The sequence below is a fragment of the Cricetulus griseus genome, chromosome 3 (genome assembly GCF_003668045.3).
Source record: "Cricetulus griseus strain 17A/GY chromosome 3, alternate assembly CriGri-PICRH-1.0, whole genome shotgun sequence".
Classification (NCBI taxonomy): domain Eukaryota; kingdom Metazoa; phylum Chordata; class Mammalia; order Rodentia; family Cricetidae; genus Cricetulus; species Cricetulus griseus.
Window position 1 is genome coordinate 90,969,772 of NC_048596.1, and position 27,076 is coordinate 90,996,847.

General features: G+C 43.4%; 3 protein-coding genes across 4 annotated transcripts in view; all 3 read left to right on the plus strand.

The window, feature by feature from the left end:
- The window catches only part of Nrip3 (nuclear receptor interacting protein 3), a 25,885-nt gene extending 25,596 nt beyond the window's left edge, over positions 1 to 289 (plus strand). Inside the window, exon 9 of the mRNA XM_035441622.1 lies at positions 19 to 289. Within this exon, the coding sequence (XP_035297513.1) occupies positions 19 to 289 (271 nt within the window). The remainder of the gene's footprint in view (positions 1 to 18) is intronic.
- The window catches only part of Tmem9b (TMEM9 domain family member B), a 16,874-nt gene extending 128 nt beyond the window's left edge, over positions 1 to 16,746 (plus strand). Inside the window, exons 1-5 of one of the 2 annotated variants that reach the window (XM_027410059.2) lie at positions 296 to 493; positions 2,430 to 2,521; positions 6,931 to 7,039; positions 9,384 to 9,518; positions 15,598 to 16,746. In XM_027410059.2, the coding sequence (XP_027265860.1) occupies positions 386 to 493; positions 2,430 to 2,521; positions 6,931 to 7,039; positions 9,384 to 9,518; positions 15,598 to 15,753 (600 nt within the window). In that variant the 5' untranslated portion in view covers positions 296 to 385 and the 3' untranslated portion in view covers positions 15,754 to 16,746. Of the gene's footprint in view, positions 1 to 295; positions 494 to 2,429; positions 2,522 to 6,930; positions 7,040 to 9,383; positions 9,519 to 15,597 lie in introns of those variants that run through there. The other variant, XM_027410060.2, reaches the window with a different exon arrangement.
- Positions 16,747 to 24,979: 8,233 nt separating this feature from the next.
- On the plus strand, positions 24,980 to 25,754 carry Ascl3 (achaete-scute family bHLH transcription factor 3). Its single transcript, XM_027410342.2, has one exon. It carries the CDS (start codon positions 24,983 to 24,985, stop codon positions 25,505 to 25,507), a length of 525 nt encoding a protein of 174 aa, XP_027266143.1. The 5' UTR covers positions 24,980 to 24,982; the 3' UTR covers positions 25,508 to 25,754.
- Positions 25,755 to 27,076: the final 1,322 nt, after the last annotated feature.

The window sequence follows — 27,076 nt, forward strand, 5'->3', positions numbered from 1 at the left end:
GCCACTACTCCCGGCCAGGGCTCCACGCGCAGCACCCTCTCGGCCTCGGCAGTTCCCGGGGATGGGGCTCACCCAGCCTGCAGGACTCGGCCTGCGTGACCTACTCCCCGGAGCAGCAGGGCTAGCCAGCCCCGACCGGGACAGACCCCAGACTGTAGTGCAGCCCGGTGACGGTGGCGGTGGCGGTGACGGTGGCGGTGGCGGTGGCAGCGGCCGCGGCAGGCCCGACGCACCCGGAACCGTTTCCGGGGCGGAGGCTTTCTCGCAGCTGACCCGGCGCGGACGGTGACGCGCAGGCCCAGGCGGAAGTGCGGGCGGAGGATCCCGAGCTGGATCCCGAGCCGGGAGCGGGGCTCGGGGCTCGCTGGGGCGGCTGGCTCCCGCGATGGCAAGTCTGTGGCACGGAGGCCTGCTGCGGCTGGGCTCGGGGCTCAGCCTGTCCTGCCTGGCGCTGTCCGTGCTGCTGTTACCGCAGCTGACAGGCGCCGCCAAGGTGAGTCCCGCCCCGCCAGGCTCCTGACAGGAGCTCCGCCCCTGCCTCTGGCCTGGCTGATACCGGGGCTGCCCACTTGCTCCCCACTCCCGGGTTCTCCTAATCCGACAGCCAGAGCCGCTGCTTCACAGCCCCGACCAGCCCTGCCCAGAGCTCAACCCCTGACAGTCCCCGGAGCCGGGTCTGCAACTCCTCCTCCACCTCCTGACATTTCCCTTCCTATCCCCGACAGCACACACCCGGAACTTGAGGAGCTTTCCAGCCCTGGGAGCTTTGAACTTTCCACCCTTAAACTCCGGTGGCCCACTCCGGCCCTTCACCAGCCCGCAGGCCCCAACTCAAATCATGGGAAATCCTCACCTTCATGAAGTCTTCCCTACTAGGGACTAGCTCCTCTCGACTAATCCATGAGCAGATTCCATTGCCATGGTGGGGGCTCGCCTCTCGTGGCAACCACCCCTTCCCAGGAGGACCTACAGAGTTATCTCACCAGCCTGATACTCTCACCTCCAGAAACGAACACACACACACACACACACACACACACACACACACACACACACACACACACACACACACACACACACACACACACACACACCGACCTACCACCCTCCCTCCCTCTTCTGATAAGGGAAGAACCAGCCTAGGAAAGAGGAGAGATTGTGTCCTTTCCCTTTTTGTGTTTCTTAACCATTCTGGTCCCCTCATGTTGTTATCTGGTGTCCCAGAGCTGCCATGGCCCAAGAAACATGTGCTTTCTTCCCAGTGAGCTAACTCATTTTGGGACAAAAATAGGTGTGGTGATGTAAATGACACTGCATTTTTAAAAGAGGAGTTTTATAATATCTTTAAATATTATAAAGGGCTGGGAAAGACAGGTTACAGGAAGGCAGATGTTTTTGGTGAGTTTTTTTTTCAATCTTTCTGATATCACCAGAAATAGGCACAGCAGAAAGTCTCCCAACTTTTGTAATATTGTTGGAACCCTCTGCCTGGATGTCATACATGACCATTTTATGTAGTGTATCATGATATACATAATACATGCATTTGTCTATCTCCCCTTGATAGGATTTGTTCCAGTAAACAGGAGCCACGCCTCTTGTTTTTCTGAGTCGTCCTCATTGAACACAGGGTCTGGCACTGTGGTGGCCAAATACATTTAGGAATTGCCAACAGCTCTGCCAGACATTTCATTGTACGTAGGGACAGTGGACAAGTCTCTCTGGGGAATAATGAGCCACTGCCTTCTCAAATAAACACCCCTTTGCTGAGAAAGCATGTCTTGGCCCTGTCCAGCATTTAATGTCTGCTTTCTCTGCTTGATGAAACTTGTTTTGCTAGGAGTTGTCCTCCTGTTAACTGGGGGGAAGGGGCATTAGCAAGGTTTGGCAAGATTAAAGCTACTTTCCCTTTGGACTACCCTCCTAGCACTGACTGAGTGCCCCTGAATCTTCATCCTGTCTATAGCTAGCGAAGCCCCTTTTATCCATGCTCAATGCCTTTCTCCCAAAAGGAAAAAAGTTAGAAACAATGAAGTTAGTAGAATTCTGGCTTCCCCCCACTTTTGTTGCATGCAGATTGAATTGGCCTTGTGTGTGCTGTATATGCCTTAGCACTGAGCCACATCCACCCTCAGCCTGGAATTATGGTGTGCTTGTAAATAATTTTTATTTTAATTCTCCCCAGTCCTTTTGTATCAGCATTTCTCTTCGTGTCTTTCTAGTGGCAGGTAGATGACAACACAATTTGGTTGTCATGGGATTCATAAATGTGTTGAATAAAACACACACCAGGTCTTGTGGGCTTTAAGGATCTTTATGATGGTTTTAGAATACCTGACAGGATACTTGTCGAAGTGTATTGTGCAGATGTTTTTTTTTAAATATTGATGATACACTATAAACAAGTTATGCTTTCATTTTCGTTACAGAATTTTGAAGACGTGAGGTGTAAGTGTATCTGCCCTCCCTATAAAGAGAACCCCGGGCATATTTATAATAAGAACATATCCCAGAAAGATTGGTAAGTATTATGGGTCAAGAAATCACCTGTCACGTTTCTATCTGTGGTTTTTACTGTTAACTCAGAATATTCATACATTGTTTCATTTAGTTTTTACGCAAAAATGTCAAGTTCTATTTCTTTAAAATGAGACTAGGGTCCTGAGTGCATGATACAAAACTACAGGAATACTGTAGCCCAGACAGGAAGCTCTAGGCTAGGAGGTTTCATATGGAGATGGGACTGAGTTTATTGTGCCTAAACTACCAATAGCTACTGTCTTGTGCCCTCTTAAACTTACTCTTACTCTTACTTCTCAGTGAAAGGTAAGTTGAGACTTTTTAAGCACTTTAAAAATTTTGTATGTGTTCAGGCACACATGTGTGAGTGTCTGTGGAGACCAGAAGAGGGTATTGAATTCCCTGGAGCTGGTGTTACAGGTGTTTGTAAGATGACAAACTTGGGTGCTGGCAAATGAACTCCAGTCCTCTACGACAGTAGCCAGCACTCTTAACTACCAAGCCCTCTCTCCAGCTGCTGGTTTATAGTTTTTACAACTCATACAATTTTTTTTTTTTTGCTGGGAGTAGGGGGTTGTTTTGGTCTGGGATTTGCTTTTTGTTTGTTTGTTTGTTTGTTTTGAGGCAGGGTTTTACTGTATAGCCCAGATCAGCCTGGCACCTGTTTTGACAGCAGGCTGGCCTCAAGCTCTTGATCGTCTTGTCTCTACTTCCCCGGCCACATTTTGTAAGTTTTGATGGCATAGTGTGAAATATTGGAGGCTATATTTAAAAGTTTCAGAGATTCAGGAATGAATGAGAATGAAGTGTGTGTCAGTATTTCTCCTTTGGTATGTGTCAGTGGGTTCGGAAAATGTTGAGAGATCCTTCAGCCCTTAGGCAGTCAGGCAGGCCTGTAATGTCTGGAATCCTGATGGACTAGTTGACTACCAGCAACTTCTCAGGTTATCCCAGTGGACCTTAAAAATGGCAGATTTTCTGTATGTGCCTTGAAACAGGAAGCAGCCAAGTTATACAGCAGGATGGACGTCCTTCCTCGCTCCAAATAATACGTGCTTTGGTGTGTGCCTGATTTTGAAGCTCTGTAGTCAGCAGCAATCTGAAAGCAAGATTAAATTTGTCTGTCATGTTTCTAAGATGACTTTGAGCACACTTAATTTCTCTGGTGCCATTGTTTATTCTTCCCACAATATGCATTTAGGTTCAGTCTGTTTAGTATGTTCTTGTGATCCTGTGAATGTCTGTGTTCCACTTAAAGAGATTTTTTATGTTACAAAGTGATTGGGATTGGTTTTTGTTTTGTTTTTTTGTTTTTTTGTTTTGTTTTTTTGTTTTTTTGAGACAGGGTTTCTTTGTGTAACAGCCCTGGCTGTCCTGGAACTTGATTTGTAGACCAGGCTGGCCTGGAACTCACAGAGATCTGCCTGCCTCTGCCTCTCAAGTGCTGGGAATAAAGTAATTTACCACCATGCCAGGCTATTGATTGGGGTGTATTTTTAATAGACTTTGTACCAGCAGATTATTTTATATAATACATACAAGCTAAAATTCTTTTTGTACTGGAAATAATATCCAAGGCCTTGTAAGTTCTGGACAGTGTCCCCAACCCTCAAATACATCTTAAAGTTACTTCTATAATTTCCCCAAAGCTGTTTAATGTGTGTATAGTCAGTTTGTTTTCTTATCGGTAACAGATGTGATGTTTATTAATGGAGTGGCAACTACTTTTCAAGTGTTTAACACTAATTTTTTGTTGTTAACTTTTTGTTATTCTATGATGAGACAGGGCCATGTCTTCATCCCTGGTTATAAATTAAAATTAGGAGCTTTAAAAATGAGTAGTTGAGGAGTTGGAGAGATGTCTCAGCAGTTAAGAGCACTGGCTGCTCTTCCAGAGGACCTTAGTTCAATTCCCAGCACCTATGTGGAGGCTCACAGCTGTCTGTAACTCCAGTTCTAGGGTATACAACACCCTCATACAGGCATATATGCAGGCAAAACACCAGTGCACATGAAACAAAAATAATTTTATTTTTTTTAATTAAAATTAATTAAAATTAATTTTAATTTTAAAAAGAAATAGTTGAAAACAAGACTTACTAGGATTTTTCCTTCCATCTCCTCTACTTTGCCTTGCTTGTCTTTTGCTGATATATGTTCCCAATTGACAGTGCACATTTATTTAACTTGTTTGGAAAGACAGGCAAGTTATTGTCTATCAAGATGCTATGGCTCTCTGAGGACCCGGGTATCTGTGAGTCCCTAAATACACTTTAACATTCTGTTCTCTAGGCCTCTTGTTTTGTCCAGTTCTTAGCTTTAATTCTTCATTGACTTGGAATAGTTGATTAAAAACAAGGAAAGCTAAGAGCAGTACTCTGGTTTGTCTTTGGGATGGAGTTCAAAGCTGGTCCTTCCTTTGAGCACTAGGTGGGGGTGTTGCGTAGTTGCTGGAGTAGTTGAGCCACATGTTGGGGCTAGCTCTGTTTATTATGGGTTAGTCAGAAACAACCTTCCTGCTGCTTCAGCCCTACACAGCCTTTTCTTCTCCCTCCCTCTCTTCTCTCCTCTCTTTGCCTGCCTTTCTTCTCCCTCCCTCCCTTTTTTGGAACAGGGTCTCCACTTGTAACCTAGGCTTGCCTGGAACTGAATCATCTTGCCTCCCAAGAGCGGGGAGTATAGGTATATTCCACTATGTCCAGCTTTTATTTATTTTTTTAAATTATTTTATTTTTATTTTATGTGCATTGGTGTTTTACCATGGGTGTTGGGTGCCCTGGAACTGGAATTACAGATGATACCTGGATTTTTAAAATATCACTTAAACCATTTGAGTTTTGTTTCTAGCGCTATAGTTCAGAGCCACAGAACATGAAAAGGTGCATTTTGGTATGTCAAAGCAGGAATCATCTCAACACTGAGTGCCCTCAAGAAGGATGGCTGATAGAATCTGTATAGCATTCTCGAGGCAGTCAGAGATGATTAGTGAAGACATACCAAAACGGAAGCAAGTGCTTGCCGACAAGCATGAGGGCACACCTCACATACACAGTGGCAAAGTGGAAAGTTATCATTTCTTAGAAATAACAGATTCTTAGAAAAGATATTTTGGTAGCATTTTAAAAATAAATCATCTCTTTTTTGTATGCTTCATTTTCATTAAGAATACTTTAAAATTTAATTTTAATTTATATTTATATAAAATGTGCTTATGTATACCACATGCATTCAGGTGCCCTTGGAGGTCAAAGGGCATCAGATTTCCTAAAACTAGAGTTATAGGTGGTTGTGAGCTGCCTTATAGCAATTCTGGGAACCAAACCCAGGTCTTCTGTAAGAACATTAAGTGCTTTTAACTGTTGAGTCATCTCTCAGCCCTTGGCTGTCCTGTAACTCACTCTGTAGACCAGGCTGACCTGGAATCCACCTATCTCTGCCTCTCAAGTGCTGGGATTGAAAACATATGCCAGCGTGACTGGCCCAAGAATGTAATTATTTCTCACTGTGACTTTAGGGTTCTACCCTTCAGCATTTGCCCTTCAGTTAAATGTAATAAGCCATTCATATGCTATATTGTGACAATTAAAAATAATGTTAATTGGGAGCACATACCTTTAATTCCAGCACTCAGGAGGGAGACTGGTTTGTCTTGCAAAAACCAAAGTAATAATGATGATGGCCTAGTGGGTAAGAATGCTTGCTGTGTATGATGGCCTGAGTTGGAATTTCCAGTACCCACATAAGAAAGCCAAGTGTGGCCATCTGTGCCTGTCACCCCAGGAGTACAAGGAGCCAAGGCAGGGGGACCTCTGGGGCTTGCTGGCTGCCAGCCTAGCTCCAGTTTCAGGCAGAGACCTTGTCTCAGGGGACACAGTGAAGAGTGATAGAGCAGGACATTCAATATTCCCCTCTGGCCTTTGCATGTGTGTACCTGCACACATGCATGTATACCACACTTTTTCTCACACACAAATAAAAATAAAGATGTGATTAATTCACAGAAGATAATATTTAAACAATGCCTTTTGTCACTTTAAAGCATTTAAAAGTTTTGCCTGGAAATTGGGCAAGTCTAAATATGACTTGTTTTAGCAAGTAGTTTTTTTGTTTTGTTTTGTTTTTATACAACTTGGGATTTTCTAGGGCATCTGAGACTGTCAGTAATAGCAACTTGAACACAGACAGCCATTTCATTTTGGCTTCTTACAGTGTCTTTGGCTTCTTACACTGTTAAATCTTACCAAAATGCTAACAGAGAGAGGAAATTATTTTACTTTGATTTATTGATTATTCATTCCTCATATTATTTCTTTGGGTAAGCTCAATGATCTGGGTTTCAGGAAGAGTTTTGATCAGAGACAGGAAAATACGAAGCCAGGCTTCTGCAATATTTTACCCTTGTTTTTTCAGTGATTGCCTTCATGTTGTGGAGCCCATGCCTGTGCGGGGGCCTGATGTGGAAGCATACTGTCTACGCTGTGAATGCAAATACGAAGAAAGAAGCTCAGTCACAATCAAGGTGAAATATGAACATATGCACAGGCATGCATGCATGCACAGATACACATGCTCTCCAGAAAAGGCAGAAACATTTGAACTTTCCTATAAGTAATAATGGACCTGCTCTTGCTTTCTGGACCAGTTAGGATATGTTAAACCGACAAGTGAAATGGCTCTAAAATGTGAAACATTTAATTAGCATGTTCTGGAAATATATCGTAGTTTCTCTCTGGATCAAGTATGCTAAAGGCCAAGTCCTCTTTCCCCCTGCCCTCACAACCCTTTGACTAAATTATGCATTTAGTTATTACTATAGGCATGTAACTTCAGGTCTTCAGTTCCTGAAATGAGGGGTGGAAAACTCACCACCATTGGGTCACTGATGAGCTCAATTATTTTATTATGGTGGCAAATGGTTGTTCTCAGATTTGTTTGTCTTGAGATAGATTGTGCTTCCTATTCATTTCCTAAAAATGAAACAAAAAAGGCTTCATAATTCCCATAACTCAGGAGGCAGAAGCAGGTAGATTTCTGTGAGTTTGAGGCCAGCCTTGTCTACATAATGAGTTTCAGGACAGACAGTGCTGTGTAGAAAGATCCTATCTCGAGAAAAAAAGAAAAGAAAAGGAAAGGAAAAGGCCTCCTAGTGAATGCAGGGCATCAGCCCTGAATCACGAGAGTTTCAGTAGGGTTCAACCCTGTAGGGAAATCTCACCATGTCTTAGGTTTTTGATGTTGTTCTTTTCTTCTCTCTTCTTTCCCTGCCCTTCCTCTTTCCATCAGTTTTTTAAAAGATTTATTGGTTTTATTTTATGCACAAGAATGTTTTGCTTGCATGTGTACCTGTGAATCACATACATGCCTGACACCTGCAGAGGTCAGAAGAGGGCATCAGATCTTCTGGAACTGGAGTTATGGATGGTTATCAGTCACCATTTGGGTGCTGGAAATTGCTGGGTCCTCTGTAGAGAGTAACAAATGCTCTAAATTTCTGAGCCATCCCTCAAGCCCCCCAAATTGCTATTATTTTATGATTTTGTGTGTATGGATTTATGGATCTTTGTACCACTTGCATGCCTGGTGCTCATGGAGGTCAGAAGAGAGTATCAGACCCCAGGGATTGGAGTTACAGACAGTTATGAGTCTCCATGTGGGTGCTGGGAACTGAACCTGCATCCTCCAGAAGCAGCCAGTGCTAACTGCTGGACCATCTCTCTACCCACCTCTTTCCTTTGTGTGGAGCCCAAGGCCTCAGGCCTAACAAGGCAGTGTTTGACCCTTTTTAATAAACTTTTAAATGTAGAATTTATACACCCTAAAATCCTCTCACTTTTAAGTATATAACTTAGTAAATGAAAACATCCATCAGATTTTAAAACATTTCTGTCGCTGATCCCAAATGGTCTCTATTTAACTTTCTTAATATTTCATGTAATTAAAGTCATAGTGGTCCTCTGTGACTTCTTATTTTGTCTAAATTGTAGTATGCATCAGGACTTCATTTCATGTTATTATTAAGTAGTATTCCATTATATGACTGTTTTCATTTCATGAATATTTAGATTATTTTCATATTTATATTATGAATAATACTGTCACGAATGTCTTTGTAGGGATATATGTTTGTTTTTCTCTTGGAAAAATTCCTTAGAGTGGTAAATTTAGAAAGCCAGACAGTTTTTCAAAGTGGTTGCACCATTTTGCCAGCAGTGTGTGAGGGTTCCACCTGTCCATGCCTTTGCCAGCTGTTGGTGTTTTCTGTGTTATTACAGCCAGCTGAGTATGCTGTACCTTTGGCAGCACACTATTTAATATCCCAGAAAAAAAATCACTGTCCTGGCTGTGCAATGGTGGTACATGCCTTTAATCCCACCACTCGGGAGACAGAGGAAGGCGGATCTCTGTGAGTTAGAGGCCAGCATGGTCTACAGAGCTACACAGAGAAACCCTGTGTCAAATAATAATAATAATAATAATAATAATAATAATAATAATGTCCTAACAAGTGCTTTTGCTGATCTACATTGATCTGAAGGAGCAATCTGTTGAAATCCACCTGATTCACAGTTTCAGCTAGGATTCCTTTAGGCTGTTTTGGCAGTGATACTGCTGGATGTAGGCTGCTGTTTTCAGCTGAAGAAAGAAAACAGCTGTGCAGGCCACGGTGGTGAATGATGAGCAGCCGGTGGGGACCCACAGAAAGATCCAGAGGCAAAGCTTTGTTCCCTCTTCTCCTGCTTTGGTGGATTCGGTTTGCCTCTTCTGTTGGACTCTGGTTGGTACACAAATCCTGCGCACTGAGTCTTCACAGTAATGTTTCCGTTACCAAACAAACTGATTCCTTGGTTTTCTTTTTCCCTTAGGTTACCATTATAATTTATCTCTCTATTTTGGGCCTTCTACTTCTGTACATGGTTTATCTTACCTTAGTTGAGCCAATCCTGAAGCGGCGCCTCTTTGGACACTCACAGCTGTTGCAGAGTGATGATGATGTTGGGGTAAGTTCTGGCACTGCTGTTCTGCTCATCACCAATCTCTGCCCTCATCTGGTATTAGTGGAAATGGTCATAAGTAGATGTTTTCATGTTAGTGCAGGTCTTCACTGAGGTGCTAAAATGAGTTCTAACTTTAGTGTTATCTCTGTGAAGAAATTGTTCTAGCATATATACATGCAGCCCATGAAGCGTAACTGCATAGCACCTCCTGCCCAGCCTTTCAAGTGCTGGTATTACAGGTATCTACAGGCATACAGCTCTATACCTAGCTTACTAAAACACCTAGATATTTTTTAAAAATCCTAGGGGGAGACTTGGGGAGATAGCTCTGTAGATAATGTATTTGGTGTGCAAGCATAAAGACCTGAGTTTGAATCTCAGAACCCTTGTAAAAGCTGGTTGCAATAGCACATATCTGTAAACCCAGTCAGTGTTCCTATGACAAGATGGGAGGCAGAGAAGGAGAATCTTCAGAAACTCATGGACCACTAGCTTGGTGTTTGCAGCAGTGAACAACAAAGAAAAGTGTAGACAGATGTTTCTCTCCTGCCCTCCATTTCCCAAATTACCACACAAAGGCTTTTATTAATTGTAAATGCTCAGCCATTAGCTCAGGTTTAGTTAACCCATATTCCTTATTTACACTCTGCCACATGCCTTTATTAGCATGGCCATTCATCTTCTGTTCTATGTCTGGCTGGTGTCTCCTAACCCCACCCTTTTCCTTCCCATCATCCTTAGTTTGGTACCACCTATTCTTCCTGACTGTCTACTGGCCAATCAGCATTTTTTTTTTCCCCGAGACAGGGTTTCTCTGTGGCTTTGGAGGCTGTCCTGGAACTAGCTCTTGTAGACCAGGCTGGTCTTGAACTCACAGAGATCCACCTGCCTCTGCCTCCCAAGTGCTGGGATTAAAGGCATGGACCACCAACACCTGGCCCAATCAGCATCTTATTAAACCAATTCGAGTGACAAGGCTTTACAGTGTACAAGAGGATTATTCCACAGCAGGAAAGATCCTGCCTCAAACAAAATGGACACCTGAAGTTGTTCTCTGACCTCCACCCACGTGCCTTGGCATACCCATGGATCTGCACTCCCACACACAAATACATGCACATACACATCATACATTTACAAAACAAACATTTTAACTAAGAATAAATAATTCCAGGAGTAGATTGGTAGGCTGAGAGAAAGATAAGTCTGGGATCTGATATAATAAAATATATTAAAATTTAAAAACAAAAGAGGCACTGGCAGGCTGGATTTGGTGGTGCATGCCTGTGATCCCAAGATTTAGGAGGTAGGAACATGATTAGGAGTTAAAGATCATTCTTGATCACATAGTGAGTTCAGTGACAGTCTAGGCTACTTGAGAACCCATCTCAAATACAAAATAAATTAAAACAAAAACCAAAAATACTGAAGGGAGAGAGAGAGAGAGAGAGAGAGAGAGAGAGAGAGAGAGAGAGAGAGATAGTGGTTAAGAATGAATATTGCTCTTGCAGAGTATCTGGGTTTCATTTCCAGCACCCACACCAAATAGCTCACAACTACCTGTAATTCTAGCTCCAGGGGGTTCTAATGCTTCTGGCCTCCCGTCTTTGCAGGCATGTGCACATACATACACATAATTAAAAATAATCTTAAACAAAATACACACATAAAGCAGACATAGTAGGATTAATGCCAGAGAGAACTTGTATGTGGGAAGCAGTAGAGTCTCAAATACTATTTCCTATTTATATATTTTCAACCCTGACTCTGTAGATACTAGGATTAAATTATCCTTTGTTGTGGAGAAACCTTGCCTTCAAGAAACCTGGCAGGGGAACAAAATCACCACCAGTTGAGAACTACTGACATAAAATGTATATCAAAGGCCTCACAGTGTTTCCATTCCTAGCATGAAAGTTTATGCTGACTTTACATACATCCTTACAGCATTAATTAGCTGAATCAATGTTAATGTAAAACATGTAGAATGTAAATTTGTGCAAAAATGTGTAGATATAAACATGGGGGGGGGTAACACTCAGTGATGGGCTCATATGCTTTGTAACCACTTTGTTCAAGGGTTATTAATTCCAACGGTAACCATTGGAGAACATTGTCACTAAGAGTCCCACCTGACTCTGATATTTGTCAAATGGATTCTAGGCAGAGAAATGTTTTCCAACCAAAGCTGTGAATTTAACTGTACAAATAGAAGTTAATCAGTTCATATGAACAGCTTAGCTAACATGGGAGTTCTTTAGTATGTACTTTTTAAAGGTTAATTTTTAAGGCATTTAAATTTTTCCCATTTTTAAAATTCTGTTTTAAGGCAGATAAAAGTTAGTACAATTAGTCAAGAGGTTCACTTCAAACAATGGTAGTATTTATCCTGTCATATATCTGGGACACATCATCACTATTATCTAAACATTCCACTAAAGCATGCTTTGTATTCATTGTAATTTTAATCAGGTGTAAAAAGAACAAACATATGAAAGTGGAAATCTCTATTTGCATTCTCCCCGTGTCTGTGAGCAGCTAGTCCAATCTTGTTCTGTAGGTGGATTGCAGACCAAAAGGATTAACTGGTTTGTTTAGTCATTTGATTTTGTTCCTTAGAAGTTTTTTCTTTCCCTTGCCTTGAGGAGTAGATGACAGGACTGTGTAACTGAGAGGGTCTCTGATAAAGTACTTCCTTCTTGCTAGTATTGTTTATGTCCAAATAAATCAATGGTAATAATATTTTATATACAAAATTACTGATGTACCTTTTCCCCATAGTGATCTACCCCAAACAGTTTGATGTATTGGGATGACAGGACACCAACTTAGAGTTAGGCACACAAAGTGTTAATGTCTGTGCTAACTTATTAAATGACCTTGTGCTCATTTATTTCCTTATTGGAAATCAAGTAATGCTACAACTTTAGCCTTCTACTTTTTTTTTAATGTTTTTCCTCTCTTACCCCCAACCCCACCCCAATCTCTCTCTGCCTTTCAATAGGGTCTTGCTTGTAGCCCTGGCTGACCTAGAACTTGCTGTGTATACCAGGCTGGCCTCAAGCCTGAAACAGTCCTCCAAGCGCTAGGAGTATAGGTGTACACCACCATGCCCAGCTAGCCTCCCTTTTTCTTCACCTTTCTTTCTGTATCTGTGGAACATCTTAGACTTCATAAGAGATTTGCAAAAGACATTGCCCAGGTTAAACAAAAGTAGAGGGCATTTTGATAAAGAAGACAAGGATCTCTCTCTCTCTCTCTCTCTCTCTCTCTCTCTCTCTCTCTCTCTTGATCTCACTCGCTCTCTCTTTTTTTTTTTCTGAGACAGGGTTTCTCTGTGGCTTTGGAGGCTGGCCTGGAACTAGCTCTTGTAGACCAGGCTGGTCTCGAACTCACAGAGATCCACCTGCCTCTGCCTCCTGAGTGCTGGAATTAAAGGTGTGCGCCACCAACGCCTGGCTGAAGACAAGGATCTCTTATAGAAAGTCTTTGAGGTGGCTCAGGAGTTAAGAGCACCACTCTTGCAAAGGACCGGAGTACAGTTCCCAGTACCCATGTCCAGTGACTCATACTTGTTACTCCAGCTCTAGGAGGTCTGACACCCTCTTCTGGCCTCTGTGGACTCCTGCACTCATGTGCACACACCTACATGCATACACATAATTACAAACAGAGTAAAGTAAAAAGTAAAACAAACAAGAAGCTTCTTAGAGGTCCAGAAAGACGGCTCAGTAGGGAAAGAAAACTACAGGAGCAAGCCCAGCAGCCTGAGTGTAGCTCCTGGAACTCAGCTATTGATGACAGAGAAAACGGACTCAACAAAGTTGTTCTTTGACACACAACTACACACACACAATAATAAATAAATATTTTTAAATTTAAAGAAACAGGGTCTGGAGAGATGGCTCAGCAGTGAAGAACACTAGTTGCTTTTTCGAAGGACATGGGTTCTATTCTCAGTACCCACATGATGGCTTACAACCCTCTTTAACTCCAGACCCAGGAGATCTGACACCCTTTTCTGCCCTAAATAGGCACTAGGTGTGAACATGGTGTATAGACATATATGCAGGAAAAAACACCCACATATAACAAATAAAGATTGTGCGTAGCTTTCCATGGTGTGTCCACTCCTGCCAGCTACCTACATGCAGCAGAACAATATTATTTATCTCCTGTCAGCAAGCCTAGTTTAAGACGCCTGGCCTGTGTTGGAACATCTAGAAACTTTGCTGACATGGGGTTGAAGAAAAACTCAGGGAAAAGGCAAAATAAAAACAGTAAATTACAATTGAAGCTGTTTGTCATGTGGGCAGCTGTGTTGACATCTCATCCATGGGTAGATTAGTGGGGCGGTTTCCTGTGTAATGACTACAAACATCCATTTGAATCAGTTTATTGTGACAGGAGAATCTGGCTTTGTATGAAAACCAGGGTAACCTTCATTGACTTCTTTCCTAAGATAGCAATTAACATTGAAGTCGTGGAGCACTCTGCAATGAAGGTTGTAAGTTTTTGTAGATTAGACATGCTGAAGTAAGCCAGTCCTCACTCTCCTTGATAAGAGAAGGTACTAAAGCACATGAGCTCTGTCGAACTGCAGAGTGGGGAAGAGAGAAGCCAGAAAGTTTTGGAAAACAGTCCATCAGTGCACATTGAAAGCTCAGAGATACATGAAGACCAATCAAGATGTGGCCCTGAGAACACCTGGCTGCTCTATTGGCCCTTGGCTGGCATGCCATCAGTTCTGATATAATGGGAATCGGGAAATGGAAAGACAGAGCTCTCCTCTGCCACAGATGAGCTATTAAGTATTGATCAATACAGAGGAAAATCCCACATTATTAATATCTGTCATGGAGATAGTAATGTGAAAACAGGTTTTCTTCCTTCCTTCCTTCCTTCCTTCCTTCCTTCCTTCTTTCTTCCTCCTTCCTTCCTTCCTTCCTTCCTTCCTTCCTTCCTTCCTTCCTTCCTTCCTAAAGGGGTCCTACAAGTCACAGCTTTTGAGTTTTTATTATTACTATTTTTAAGATTTTTTTTATGTGCATTTGGGTTTTGCCTGTATGTATGTCTGTGTGAGGATGCCAGATCCCCTGGAACTGGAGCTACAGACACTTATGAACTGCCATATGGGTGCTGGGAATTGAGCCCAGGTCTTTTAGAAGAGCAACCAGTGCTCTTAACCGCTGTGCCATCTCTCCACCCCTGAAAACAGGCTTCCTTAATGGAGGTGTAGGTGGTGTGTGCCTGAAGTGCTAGTCTTGGGAGTGGGAAGTTGGAGGACCACTAGGTTGAGGTTAGTCTGGACAATATAGTTTTCCAAGCTAGCCTGGATGACATGGTAAGACCATAGCACAAGAAGTGACTAAAAATTTTTAGAGATTTTTAAAGTTTTATGTGGCTGTGTATACACAGTTTTGCAGGTGTCTTGGGAGGCCAGTATAAGGTGTCAGGTCCCTTGGAGCTGGACTTACAGGCAATTGTGAGCTGCCTTAACATGGGTGCTGGAAACAGGTCCTTTGGAGGAGCAGCAGGCATTCTTAATTACTAAACCATTACTCTAGTCCCTTTAAAAATTTTAATTGCATTAAAGTAACTAGTTTGTTTATTTGGGGGGCATGGGTGAGAGGGTGGGCACATGCATGCCTCAGGGCATGTGGAGGTCAGAGGACAACTTGCAGGAGTTAGTTCTTTCTTTTCACCATGTGGGCCCCAGGATCAAACTCAGGTCAGGCTTGGTGTCAAGTGCCTTCAGCTGCTGAGCCGTTTCACTGGCTCAAGAAAATAGACTTTATCCTCCCACTAACCAGGAAGGACTTCTCTAACGAAAATGACCCTCATCCTTTTCTTGGTTTCTGCTCCTTAAAGAAGATGCCTTTGAAAATGGTGACCTATTGGTGTGTTTCTCACATACCCCTTGTTGTTCCTGTCTCTGGAATCTTCTGCTTTGGTATCTGAGTTTGTCCTGTTTCTGACTGAAGGGCTAGAATCTCCTGTCCTAGTCTGGCTCACAGGCTCTTTGTTCTGTGTGTGTTCTATGCTGTTCCTGCATCTCTAACACCTTCCACTGAACTTTCAGGATCACCAGCCTTTTGCCAACGCCCATGATGTGCTGGCCCGCTCCCGCAGCAGAGCCAACGTTCTAAACAAGGTGGAGTATGCACAGCAGCGCTGGAAGCTTCAGGTTCAGGAACAGCGGAAGTCTGTCTTCGACCGACATGTTGTCCTCAGCTAACTGGGAATCAGAATCAAGGTGACTAGAAAAAACACGACAGACAACTGGAAAGAATTGACTGGGTGTCAGTGGGTTTTAATGCCTGTTGTTTTTACAAACCCTTACTGGATGGAGGCAGGCTCAAAGTTGGAAGCAGACCCACATGCTTAGTATTTTTTCTTGTTAATGTATTAATAGAGACATTTTTAAAGCACACAGTTCCAAGTCAGCCAGTAAACCTTTTCCTACTTGTGACTTTTACTAATAAAATTAAGCTGCCTGTGAGTTATCGTCAAGTCCTGTGCCTGGAACAAGCTCTCTTTCTCACCACACAGCAACTTGGTTATCAAGATAATTTCCAGGTGTGCTTTTGCCTCTGTTTTTCTGTGGCGGGAGAAGGAAGGGAAGCCTTGGGAGTGCTTGACATAGTTTCTCTCAAGTCTCTTTACTAGACAGACTTGTAAATACACCAGACCTTCTATTTCACTGTTAGTATTTCCAGTGTGGCCAGCTCATCAGTGTGCTAGCCTCCACACATGACTTTTGCACTGACTACATCACTAAGATTCTGGTTGGCTTGTGGCTGTGTTTCTTGGTAAGCTGGATTTAAAATGCCTGGTGGCTCTCCACAAAATGCAGACTTGTTTCGTGCGATGTGATGTCTGATGCAACACATCCAAGAACAAACTGGCCGTTTGCTAGTTTACTCTAATAACTAAACACAGTGTGTGTGGTCTTCCTCATCTTCTTCTAGTATCTCTAAGGACTTGAACATTTAGAATAAAGACATTTTCTCTTAAGCCCAAGCCTCCCTGGATGAATGGCATACACATACTGGTCAGCATTTCCTGTCGTGCTGAGAGGCAGCTATTTGAACTAATGTGGGCAGCTTTGAACTAGGACTGGAGTTCGGATTGCCTCTCTCTCAGAAGTCTAACAGTTATTGGATAACTGGCTTTTTTCTTCCTACATCCTCTTTGGAATGTAACAATAAAATAATTTTCAAAACCCCTATAAGTGTGTCTGCTCTCTAGCCTTCTGTCTTTCCTCTTGTGCTGTGTGATAAGCATGATGACACAGAGACCTTTGGTACCAAGTTGTTTGAAAACATGTTATGCAACCTAATCCTAAAACACTGACCCTGTTGTATGGTGTACGGGGGCAAAGAGAATGATGATGCATTCCTGGGTATACAAGTAGTCAGTTGAGAGGCTTTACATTCATAAACCAGGCATGGTACTGAAAGCCCATAATCCTAGCACTTGGGAGATTGACACAAGTGGGTTGATTGGAATTCAGTCATCCTGGACTGTGATGAGACACATACATGCACACACACACACACACATACATGCACACGCGCACACACACACACACGTGTGTGTGTGTGTGTGCGCGTGTGTATGAAAAACAAGATTTATATAATTCATAAAGGAGTGCTGATTCTGTGAAGTTCTTGGCAAAATCATATTACAGATATATTAAATTCATATTAACATATTATTACATTAAATTCTTTTTTTTTTTTTTTTTTGGTTTTTCGAGACAGGGTTTATCTGTGTAGCTTTGAAGCCTATCCTGGCACTCGCTCCGGAGACCAGGCTGACCTCGAACTCACAGAGATCCGCCTGCCTCTGCCTCCCGAGTGCTGGGATTAAAGGTGTGCGCCACCAACGTCCGGCTACATTAAATTCTTAAGGATGAGAAATAAATCTCGGGCTGGGGAGATAGCTCAGTGAGTAAAAATGCTTGCTACATAACCCAACAGTTCTAATTCAAATCTCCAGGACCCAAATAAAAAGCTGTATGCAGTAGTGTGAATGGCCAGCTATTCCTGCTTATAAATTCTGTCTCAAACAAGGTGGAAAGGTAAGGACTGAGACCACAGGTTTTCCTACAATCTCCACATGCATGTGGACCTGAACACACATGAAAGAAAGAAAACTGGGAATAAAGGGAACTTCACCAACCAGATAAAGAATTACTAACTGGATATAGTGGCTTTTACTGTAAGCCCAGCATTTGGGAACCTGAAACTGGATAATTGCCTACAGAATGTGACTAGTATCTCAAGGGGAAAAAAACTTCAAAAATTTATAGCTAATATATTGACTGATGAGAAGGTAAAAACCTTCCTCCGAGATCAAGGAGACAAGGATGTCCTCTGGTGATACCTTTTCACATCACCCTAGAAGTCCTAGCTCACGCAATAAAGCAAGAGATATACAGAGTGAGAGCAGAAAGCGGCACTGTTTGGAGATGACACTGCCTTCTAAGTAGAAAACCAAACACAACAAAACCCTCTGGAAATAATAAGTGATTTCAGCAAGGTTTCAAGATTACAGTATGCAAAAGTCAGGTGCTTTCCTTCGTACAAGCAATGAATGAGTAGGATAGAATTTGAAATTTAAAAGTACAGCTGGGTCAGGGAGATGACTCAGCAAGTAAATGTGTTTGCTACCAAGCCTGATGTCCTGAGAATCCCTGGGACCCACTTGGTAAAAGACTGAACCAACTCCTACAAGTTGTCCTCTGAACTCACAAAGTGAACACATGAAGGGACCAGCTCCCCTTTCGGCAGCCATAATGGCCGAACATGCGCTCTATGACCTTGTCTTAGTCACTAGAGGTTAGGTGCCTGCCTCGTGACAAGGAACCAATCAGAAGTTAGCTGGTGGTGCTATGCTTTACAACCCTGGGTGTACTTTACCAACAAGCACACAGCAATGACGCAGAGCATAGCAACCACCCTGGGAGGGCCTATGGGCCATAACAACCAGTTGGCCAATCAACACAGGGCAAGCCCTCCAAGCCTGGAGGCACACCAATCCTGAGCCTGTGCGTACCCCTAGACACTCCCCTTACGTTACCCTACAAGATCACTCGGCAGCCGGTTCAAGGGTAGCCATCCGCTATGGCAGGTGGGTGAAAGACCCCTGCTAACATGGGGTTAGCTCGCTAAACAATAAAGCCTCATGCAGTTTGCATCAAGCTCTCGAATCTGCCTGGTGATTGGGGTGACCTCGGTCCTGGGCTGGGACCCCAGATACCTGAGTTTTTCCGGGGGTCTAACAAAAGCAAACCCTCACCTTGCTTCTTTGCAGTTAAACTAATCATCTTTAGCCAGGACCAGAAGGAACACTGCATTCCTTCAGGGAAACCCCAGGGGCCCTGGAGTGATAGCCACAGCTGCCAGAGAAAATGAACTCCGCCCACGTGTGGCTCTTCCCAGTGGGATGAGTTTCCTTGCAGGTGGGTCACCTAATGCCAGGAAAACAAACCTTGAATGATGGGAGAACTAGTCAACCTGCCTTTGAAGAGTCCTGGGGCAATACAGAGGCCAAAGGCTGAGAACTGCTTTTACCTCAAACTGGGGTGAGATCTTGTTAAGTGTCTTTACAGCAAGTTGCTATTCTGGGCATTGATATTGAAGAAAACTTAGCTGGAAAACTGAATCTAGAGGAAGATAGATCCAGATTTGGTTCCTAAATCTGTGTGCAAAGCTGAGAAGGTCTCATAGAAAATCATAGGCTTTCATTTAGCCCAGGCTGCCCTCAAACTCAACACATAGCTGAGGATAGTGGGAAACTTCTGATCTTCTTGCCAATGCTTCTCAAGTGTTGGGGTCACAGGAGTGTGTTGTTATGCCCAGTTTTATCTGGTGCTGAGGCTCAAACTAGGGCTTCTTATATACTAGGCAAGTACTTCACTAATTGAGCCACACCCCCAGTCCAAGAATAGAGTTTTTTTAATGACGAAAAGAATGTCAACACAAGTCTCCTGGAATACACAGAAAAGTAGATGTGCATTTGCAAAGCATGGATTAATGGAACTATCAAATGTTTTAAAATGTTATGTTGGGCTGGACATGATGGTGCACAACTTTAATCCCAGTACTTGATAAGCAGAAGCAGGTTGATCTCCATGAATTTGAGGACAACCCTGTCTATGTAGTGAATTCCAGCCAATCAGGACTTTATAGTCTCAGTTAAAAACTAAAAAAAGAAAATGAACCTTAGGTATTGAGACTGTCTTAGTTAGGATTACTAATGCTATGATGAAACACCGAGACCAAAAGCAAGATGGGTAGGAAAGGGTTTATTTGGCTTACACTTCTGTATCACTGTTCACCACTGAAGGAAGTCAGCACAGGAACCAAACAGGGCAGGAACCTGGAGGCAGGAGCTGATGCAGAAGCCGTGGAGGGCTGATTACTGGCTTTCTCCCCCATGACTTGCTCAGCCTGCTTTCTTATAGAACCCAGGACCACACACCACCACAGACAATAGGCTGAGCCCTTCCCTATAAATCACTAATTAAGAAAATGCCTTACAGCCAAATAATATGGAAGCATTTTCTCAATTGAGGTTCCCTTCTTTTCAGTGACTCTAGCTTGTGCCAAGTTGACATAAAACTAGCCAGCACAAACTGGAGAGATGGCTCAGCGATTAAGAGCTCTTGCTGCTCTTGCAGAGGACCCAAGTTCAGTTTCCAGCATTGTTGGGCTGTTGACAATCATCTGTAACTTCAGCTCCAGGGGATTCGACAACTTTTTTTGGCCTCCACAGGCATCTGCACTCAGGTGCACATGCCCACACACAGAGGCATATAAATAAATATGTAAATTTAAAAAATATTAGGTTTTCCTTCTTGCATTTAATCTAACATAGCAATATTATATTTGGTTATTTTTAATTGTAATAAAGATCTTTTTTATTTTAATAAACATTTTCAGAAATTCCAGCTTTCTATCTTGTGTGTGTGTGTGTGTGTGTATACATGCATGGTGTACATGAATGTGTAAGCTGTGTGTGTGTGTGTGTGGAGAGTGTCAGGTGCCTTTTATCACTCTACACCCTGTTCCTTTGAGGCAGGGTCCTTCATTGAACCTGGAGCTAGTCTGGTGGCTGGCCAGCAAGCCCCATTGATCCTCTTGTCTCTACCTGACCATCCCCCAGCACTGAGGTTATAGGTACACACATAACCACCTTTGGCTTTTTAATGTGTGTTCTGGGAGATTTGAACTCAGGTCCCTATACTTGTGAAGCAAGCACTCTTACCTGCTGAGCCATCTCTCCAACCCCTTCAAATACAGTTTGAAACGTAACATGCTTAACTATATTATAGAATATGTTTTATTCATGACTCACAAGTTTCTGTTGAGTTAAGGAAGCAGCTAGAACTTCTCCCCACATATAAAGCTAAGCACTTGTAGTAAGCCAATTCCTAGTTTGTTTTAAAGGGAGTTATTTTGCCAACGTGGCACTATCAAAACACCAGCACTCAGGGTCATGTCACTGTGTTGCATTACCCAAAGGATTTCATTCTGCCTTGGACCTTCTTAGTTCTGTTCTGTCTGAAAAAAATATTGATCATATTATGAGACTATTCTTTCATAAGTAATTTTACATAAAACCAAGGGAACTGGGTGAAAGGGAGCACCCTCTAAACAAAAGAATCCATCCCAAGTGTCCGGTTTCATAGGCAAACCTTTCGGCTTAGATTCTCAGGTGCTGTCATAGCTCCATAGTAGGTAGAAAACAAAAAAACCAAAAAAAACAGCTAAACCAGAGCCAGCCGGTTCTGTTTAACCGTAAGCTACTTTGCATATTTTCACTAAATGACCACCTATAAGTCAGGTTCAGTCAGCCTCAGCCTCAAATACAGCATCTTGAACTACAAAACAGGTAAGAGACGCTTCTCTGCAGTGACCCACAGGGAGACTACAGAACAGGATTCTTAAGGAAAGCCCCAGGCACAGCTGATAAATGTTGTCATCAATAGGATGCTATTATCTTAAGCCGATGATGACCCTAACCAAAGGCCCAGATGGTCCCAGCGAGGAATCTGATGAACTCAGGTTCTGGCATCTGGCAACAGTATTGTTGCTGACTTTGAAACTGTAGCAATTTATCATGGCCTCTGAGGAGGGAGGGAAGAAGGGCATCTCTAAGCTTCCCCCTACCTCTCACATCCCAAGATTCAATTGTATGAGCAATGGTGGCATTTTATTTTTTTACATTCCAATTTTTTTATATTATGAAAGTTGATGTTTTTATGCTCAGTGGAGCATCAAGAACCTCTCAGGATTTTATCATTAAAACCTCATTATTTATTTCCCAGAAGAGCTCTAAGACAGAAACCTGAGATGTTACCAAGATAGGTGTGTTTGTCAGCCATGTGTGTATTTGGAAGCCTGGAATAGTAGCATAAATCCACTGCTTTCTTTTGAGATAAACTTGTGCTCAATTCCCCCATACACTCAGCCAAACCCCACTAGGCTTCCTGTCTTTACCCTCTTCATGGCTGCATGCTTTCATCTTCCTAAATTTTATGCATAAATTCTCTTGCATGAATGAAAAGTGACCACACTAAATGCCCCTGCATGAGGGAGGGCTTCTTGGAAATGCTTGCTAGAAAAGCCTCATCATCAATGTGTTTTCAGACATGCCAAGCTCTAAGAATTATTCAAAATCTCACTAAAACCTAGAATCTCAATTACCTGTGTGGTATATACAAATTACTCAGATTTCATCTGGGTCAAGAGCTAAGATATGATTTAAATTATTCTTCAGGGTAAAACCATGACTCAAAATAAAAATTCTGCGTAAGTGGCTTTAATGACATCTGCTTTACTTTTGAGGAACCTGGCTGTTCTGGTTTCATCTTAGTTGCTGTGATTAAAAACACTACAAACAAAAGCAACTTAGGGGGGTAAAGGGGTAAAGGGCTTATTTCAGCGTACAGTTACTGTCCATCATCCAGGGAAACCAGGGCAGGGGCCCAAGGAGCAGGAACTTGAAGCAGAGAACATGTAGGAACACTTGCTTACTGGTTCACTCTCTGGCTTGCTGGCTCATACTTAGCTAGCTTTCTTCTGAAGTCCAGGATCACCTGCCCAAGAAATGGTGCCACTCACAGTGGGGTGGGTCCCCTACATCAATTAATAGTCAAGACAATACCCAAGGGGCTGGAGAGATGGTTCAGCTATTATGAGCACTTGCTACTCTTGCAAAGAACATGGGTTTGGTTCCCTAAAAGATATCAGGGCACACCCAACTTCCTGTAACTCTAGTTCCAGAGAATCTGACACCCTCTTCTGGCTTCTGTGGATACCAGGCACACATGACATGTGGTGCACATACATACATGCAGGCACTCATATATAAAATATGAAAAACAAAACAGACACTATCCCAATACAGGTCCACAGGCCAATCAGATGTAGACAATTATTCTCTCAGGCAACTCTAGTCTGTGTCAAGGTGACAGTCAAAACTAACTAGGACAGTGGTATAGTTTCATTTAACTTGTCAGCTGAAGACAAAAAGGCCATTATTAAAAATAGGTGCAGGCTGTATTCCCATTTGCCAGTTGTTGTGTTTTGACACAGGGTTTCATGAATCTCAGGCTAGCCTAGGATGACCTTAAACTTCTGGCTTATTTGGTGCTGAGCTTTGAATCCAGAGCTGAGCTGCATGCCCTGCTCCCATTTGCTGGATTTGTGGCTTTGTCATACCGGCCCTTTTCTCTTAGCCTTTGGAATTCCTGGCTTGGGAATTTCCTAACTAGTTTCCTCTCTCAGCGACTTTTTCTTTTTGACAGAATTTTGGCTGCTGTTTAATCTTCCAGAGATTTTTGTCTTATGTAAGTTATTGTGGGTCATTTGGTCACTAATTTGGACTCTCCCACTTCCTGTTGCTCTGTTTTAGTTTTCAGTTGGCACTACATCATTTATCCTCCCCCAGCCTCTTTAGCACATACTATTCCAGGCATTCACTCCTTTTCCAGCCAGTCCCACGATGGCTTCTTACAATCCTTCCCCTTCTTGACCTGCCCTGCAGCCTGAAGCCCCCAGCCCCTGCAGCCGTTTCCGATTCTAGTTTCTTATCAGAGGCCATACCTAGGCCTTTCACAAAGATGGAAACACATTAGAATTTGGTATTAAACGCCATTCCTTCCATCACCCAGCAAGATCTGTAGAATTAATTCCTGCTATGCTCGGGTAGAGAGAATCCAGTGCCAAGTTACGTTTGGTGGCACATGCCTGGAATCCAGCCCCAGCCATCTAACAGATGTCAGGCCAGCAAATACACAGCAAGATCCAGTCTCATAAATACAAACAAACGGAGAGAGCGGCACCAGCGTTATCTAGTCTTGCCTATAAACATTTAGTTTGTTTGCTTTTGCTTTGCCTCTTTTTTGTTTGGAATGCCAAGCCTGTGACTCCTAAAGACAATGGAAAATTACTCCCTGAGAAATTGCCCAAGAGCTGCCGATCTGCTGTCTGAGGCCCATGGTAGATCACCTGTGCTGTAATCATAGACATGCTGAGACCTCAGCAACTGTGCTCTGAAGACGTTATGTTTGATTATCCACTGTGGGGGAAATGAAAACTAGGTTTTCTATTAGGTGTAGAGAAAGAGAGGCTCCATAAGTATCCGTCTATGAGGAAAAAGGAAACCAACTAATTCCAGGACTAATGCAGTGCTTGGACTTTTAAAATGCAAACCTTTTAACCACTGCAGGATAGTCAATACCTACCTGGATATAGAAAGCAAGGGAGGCTCAAAGAGGTTTAAGAAACTTTAAGGGAAAGAGTAAAATCAAGACTGAGCCCCTAAAGGATTTACAGTGGAAATGCAGGCACTCCTTCCCTGCCTCCTAGGTAACTGGGTAACAACAGTGTCCCTAGGATATTCATTGAGCCTGCTTTATATAGCCAAAGTCCAAAAAGTAATGGCTATCTAATGCACTTTACTGACCATGTGCAAGGTCCTGGATTCAGTGCCTGGTATCACACACACACACACACACACACACACACACACACACACACACACAAGCGGAGGTGGGTGAGAAAGAGAAAGAAAATGTAATAAAATTCTTGAAGGAGAAAAGGAGGGAGTCTTCTCTCCCTCTCTCCTGTTTTTCCTATCTCCCTCCTCCCGCCTTTTCTTTCTTGTTAGTGGTGGTAATGTTTTGAGGTGGTTTCACTATATAGCCCAGGCTGCCCTTGAACTCACAGCTATTCTCCTGCTTCAGCCTGTGGGGTGCTGGAATTACAAGTCTCAGCCCCAGCACAGCACCTCTACACAAGTGACTATAACCCTGTTTACTTTCTGTATGAGCACCCAAATTAAGCAGAAGTCTGTAAGACATGAATGTCGAAGAAAGTAGACCAAACCGGCTCCTTTTGATTTGGCCAAACTGATAAGCACACCTCTGTTTCTAGGTGAAAGAGGAAACGATGGACTCTAGAAGCTACTCCAGCCCTCCAGACAGGCTCTCGGTCTTCTCCGAGTCTGCCCACTTGCCACCATCCAGGCCCTTCTACTTGGACCCCATGGTCACTGTCCACCTGTGCCCCGAGACCCCTGTGCCATCCCCTTACACGGAGGAGCTGCCTCTGCTGCCCTTTTCCAGCGATACTCTGATCATGGACAATTATGGGGACCCGTACCCCTTCCCCTTCCCCATGCCTTATGTCAACTACAGGCGCTGTGACTACGCCTATGGACCAGCCTTCATCCGCAAGAGGAATGAGCGTGAGAGGCAGCGAGTCAAGTGTGTGAATGAAGGCTATGCCCGGCTGCGCCGGCACCTGCCCGAGAACTACCTGGAGAAGCGACTCAGCAAAGTGGAGACCCTCAGAGCTGCCATCAAGTACATCAGCTACCTGCAGTCTCTCTTGTACCCAGATGAGACTGAGGCCGAGAGGAACCCTCGAACCACCAGCTGTGGCCCCCTAGACCCCTCTTTCAGAGTCATTTGAGTTGGTGCTTTCCAAAATGGGGTCTCTTACAGCAGCATCCAGTAGATTGTCACACACATGTTTTGGGGAGGGGACAACAGTAGTCCGACTACCAACCTTCATTAAATGTTGCTTACCTGGGTTTCAGATGTACTGAAGTATCTCATGTGGACTGAGAATCTCATGCTGGCCTCACCACTCTAAGAACGCCGAGGGTGCAGAGTTTCCAGGGGTCTCTGCACCTCCCACCCCATTCTTCTTCCAGCCTTGGCCAAAGGCTCTCTCCAAAGTACGGAGAGGCTGAAGCTTGACTACTCGGTGATTGTTTCACACTTGGTAAATATTTGTTGATACCATTTTCCTGTCACCTGTGTCAGGACCACCCTTAATTTTCATCCCGGATTCTACCCTCATTTTGTGAAGTCGTTTCTTCGTCTTTTTGCACATGATGTGTGTGTGCATGATGTAAGGCAATGTGTGTACATGTGTGTGAAGCTCTTAAAATATCGTTGCTCAAACCGATGGGTACTGTTGGATTACTACCTATGAATGTTCCCACTTAGTTTATTACTTTGTGGGCTTTTGTTTGTTTTGTTTTGTTGCTCTTACTATGTAGCTCTGGCTGGATTCTAACTCAGAGATCTACCTGCCTGTGCTTCCAGAGTCCTAGGATTAAAGGCATATGCCACAATGCCTAGCTCTACTTGGCTTTCAAAGAGTTGACATCCCCACAAGAGGGAAATCATAGTCTTGCAAACACATCCTTCTCCCTCCCCCCCCAAAAGATTTTTATTTATTTATTATGTATACAACATTCTGCTTCCATGTATAGCTGCACACCAGAAGAGGGCACCAGGTTTCATAACGGATGGTTGTGAGCCACCATATGGTTGCTGGGAATTGAACTCAGGACCTCTGGAAGAGCAGTCTGAGCCATCTCTCCAGCCCTACATCCTTCTCTCTTTACTCTTCCATTCTAACTTGGAATATTGTCCCTGTCACCACTGATTCAGTAATCCTTTCAGGCTGCCCCCTTCACTAGTCTTTTTTTGACACAGGGTCAAGAAATGTGTCTGGGCCATAGTCAGTCTGGTGACTGCAAAATTAACTCTGTGAGAGCATTGTCACAAAAGGTACTTGGAGTTGCCATAGAAAACTCAACCCAAACTGTCACAGCCAATAGAGAATGTATGCCCTCATCTAACTGAAGAACTGAACACTCTAACAACCCATCATTTTAAAATCTCCCTCCCTCCCTCCCTTTCTCCCTCCCTCCCTCCCCCCTCCCCTCCCCTCCAGCAAGAAGTACAGGGAGCTGGAGAGATGACTAAGTGGTTAAGAGCACTTGCTGCTCTTGCAGAGGACCCAGGTTTGGTTTCCAGCCTCTACATGGCAGCTCACAACTGTGTATAACTCCAGTTCCAGAGGATCCAAAGCCCTCTCTGGCCTCTGCAGGCACCAGGCATGCCTGTAGTGCACATACATATATGCAGGCAGAACACTCATACACATAAAATAAATATAAATGAACTTTTTAAAAGTCAGTACAGAATACACTGTGGGGGAGCAGTGGGCTACTTGAACTAGAGT

What these genes read in the sequence shown, in the direction of transcription:
- Ascl3 (XM_027410342.2), top strand. Translation starts at nt 24,983, where the DNA reads ATGGACTCTAGAAGCTACTCCAGCCCTCCAGACAGGCTCTCGGTCTTC.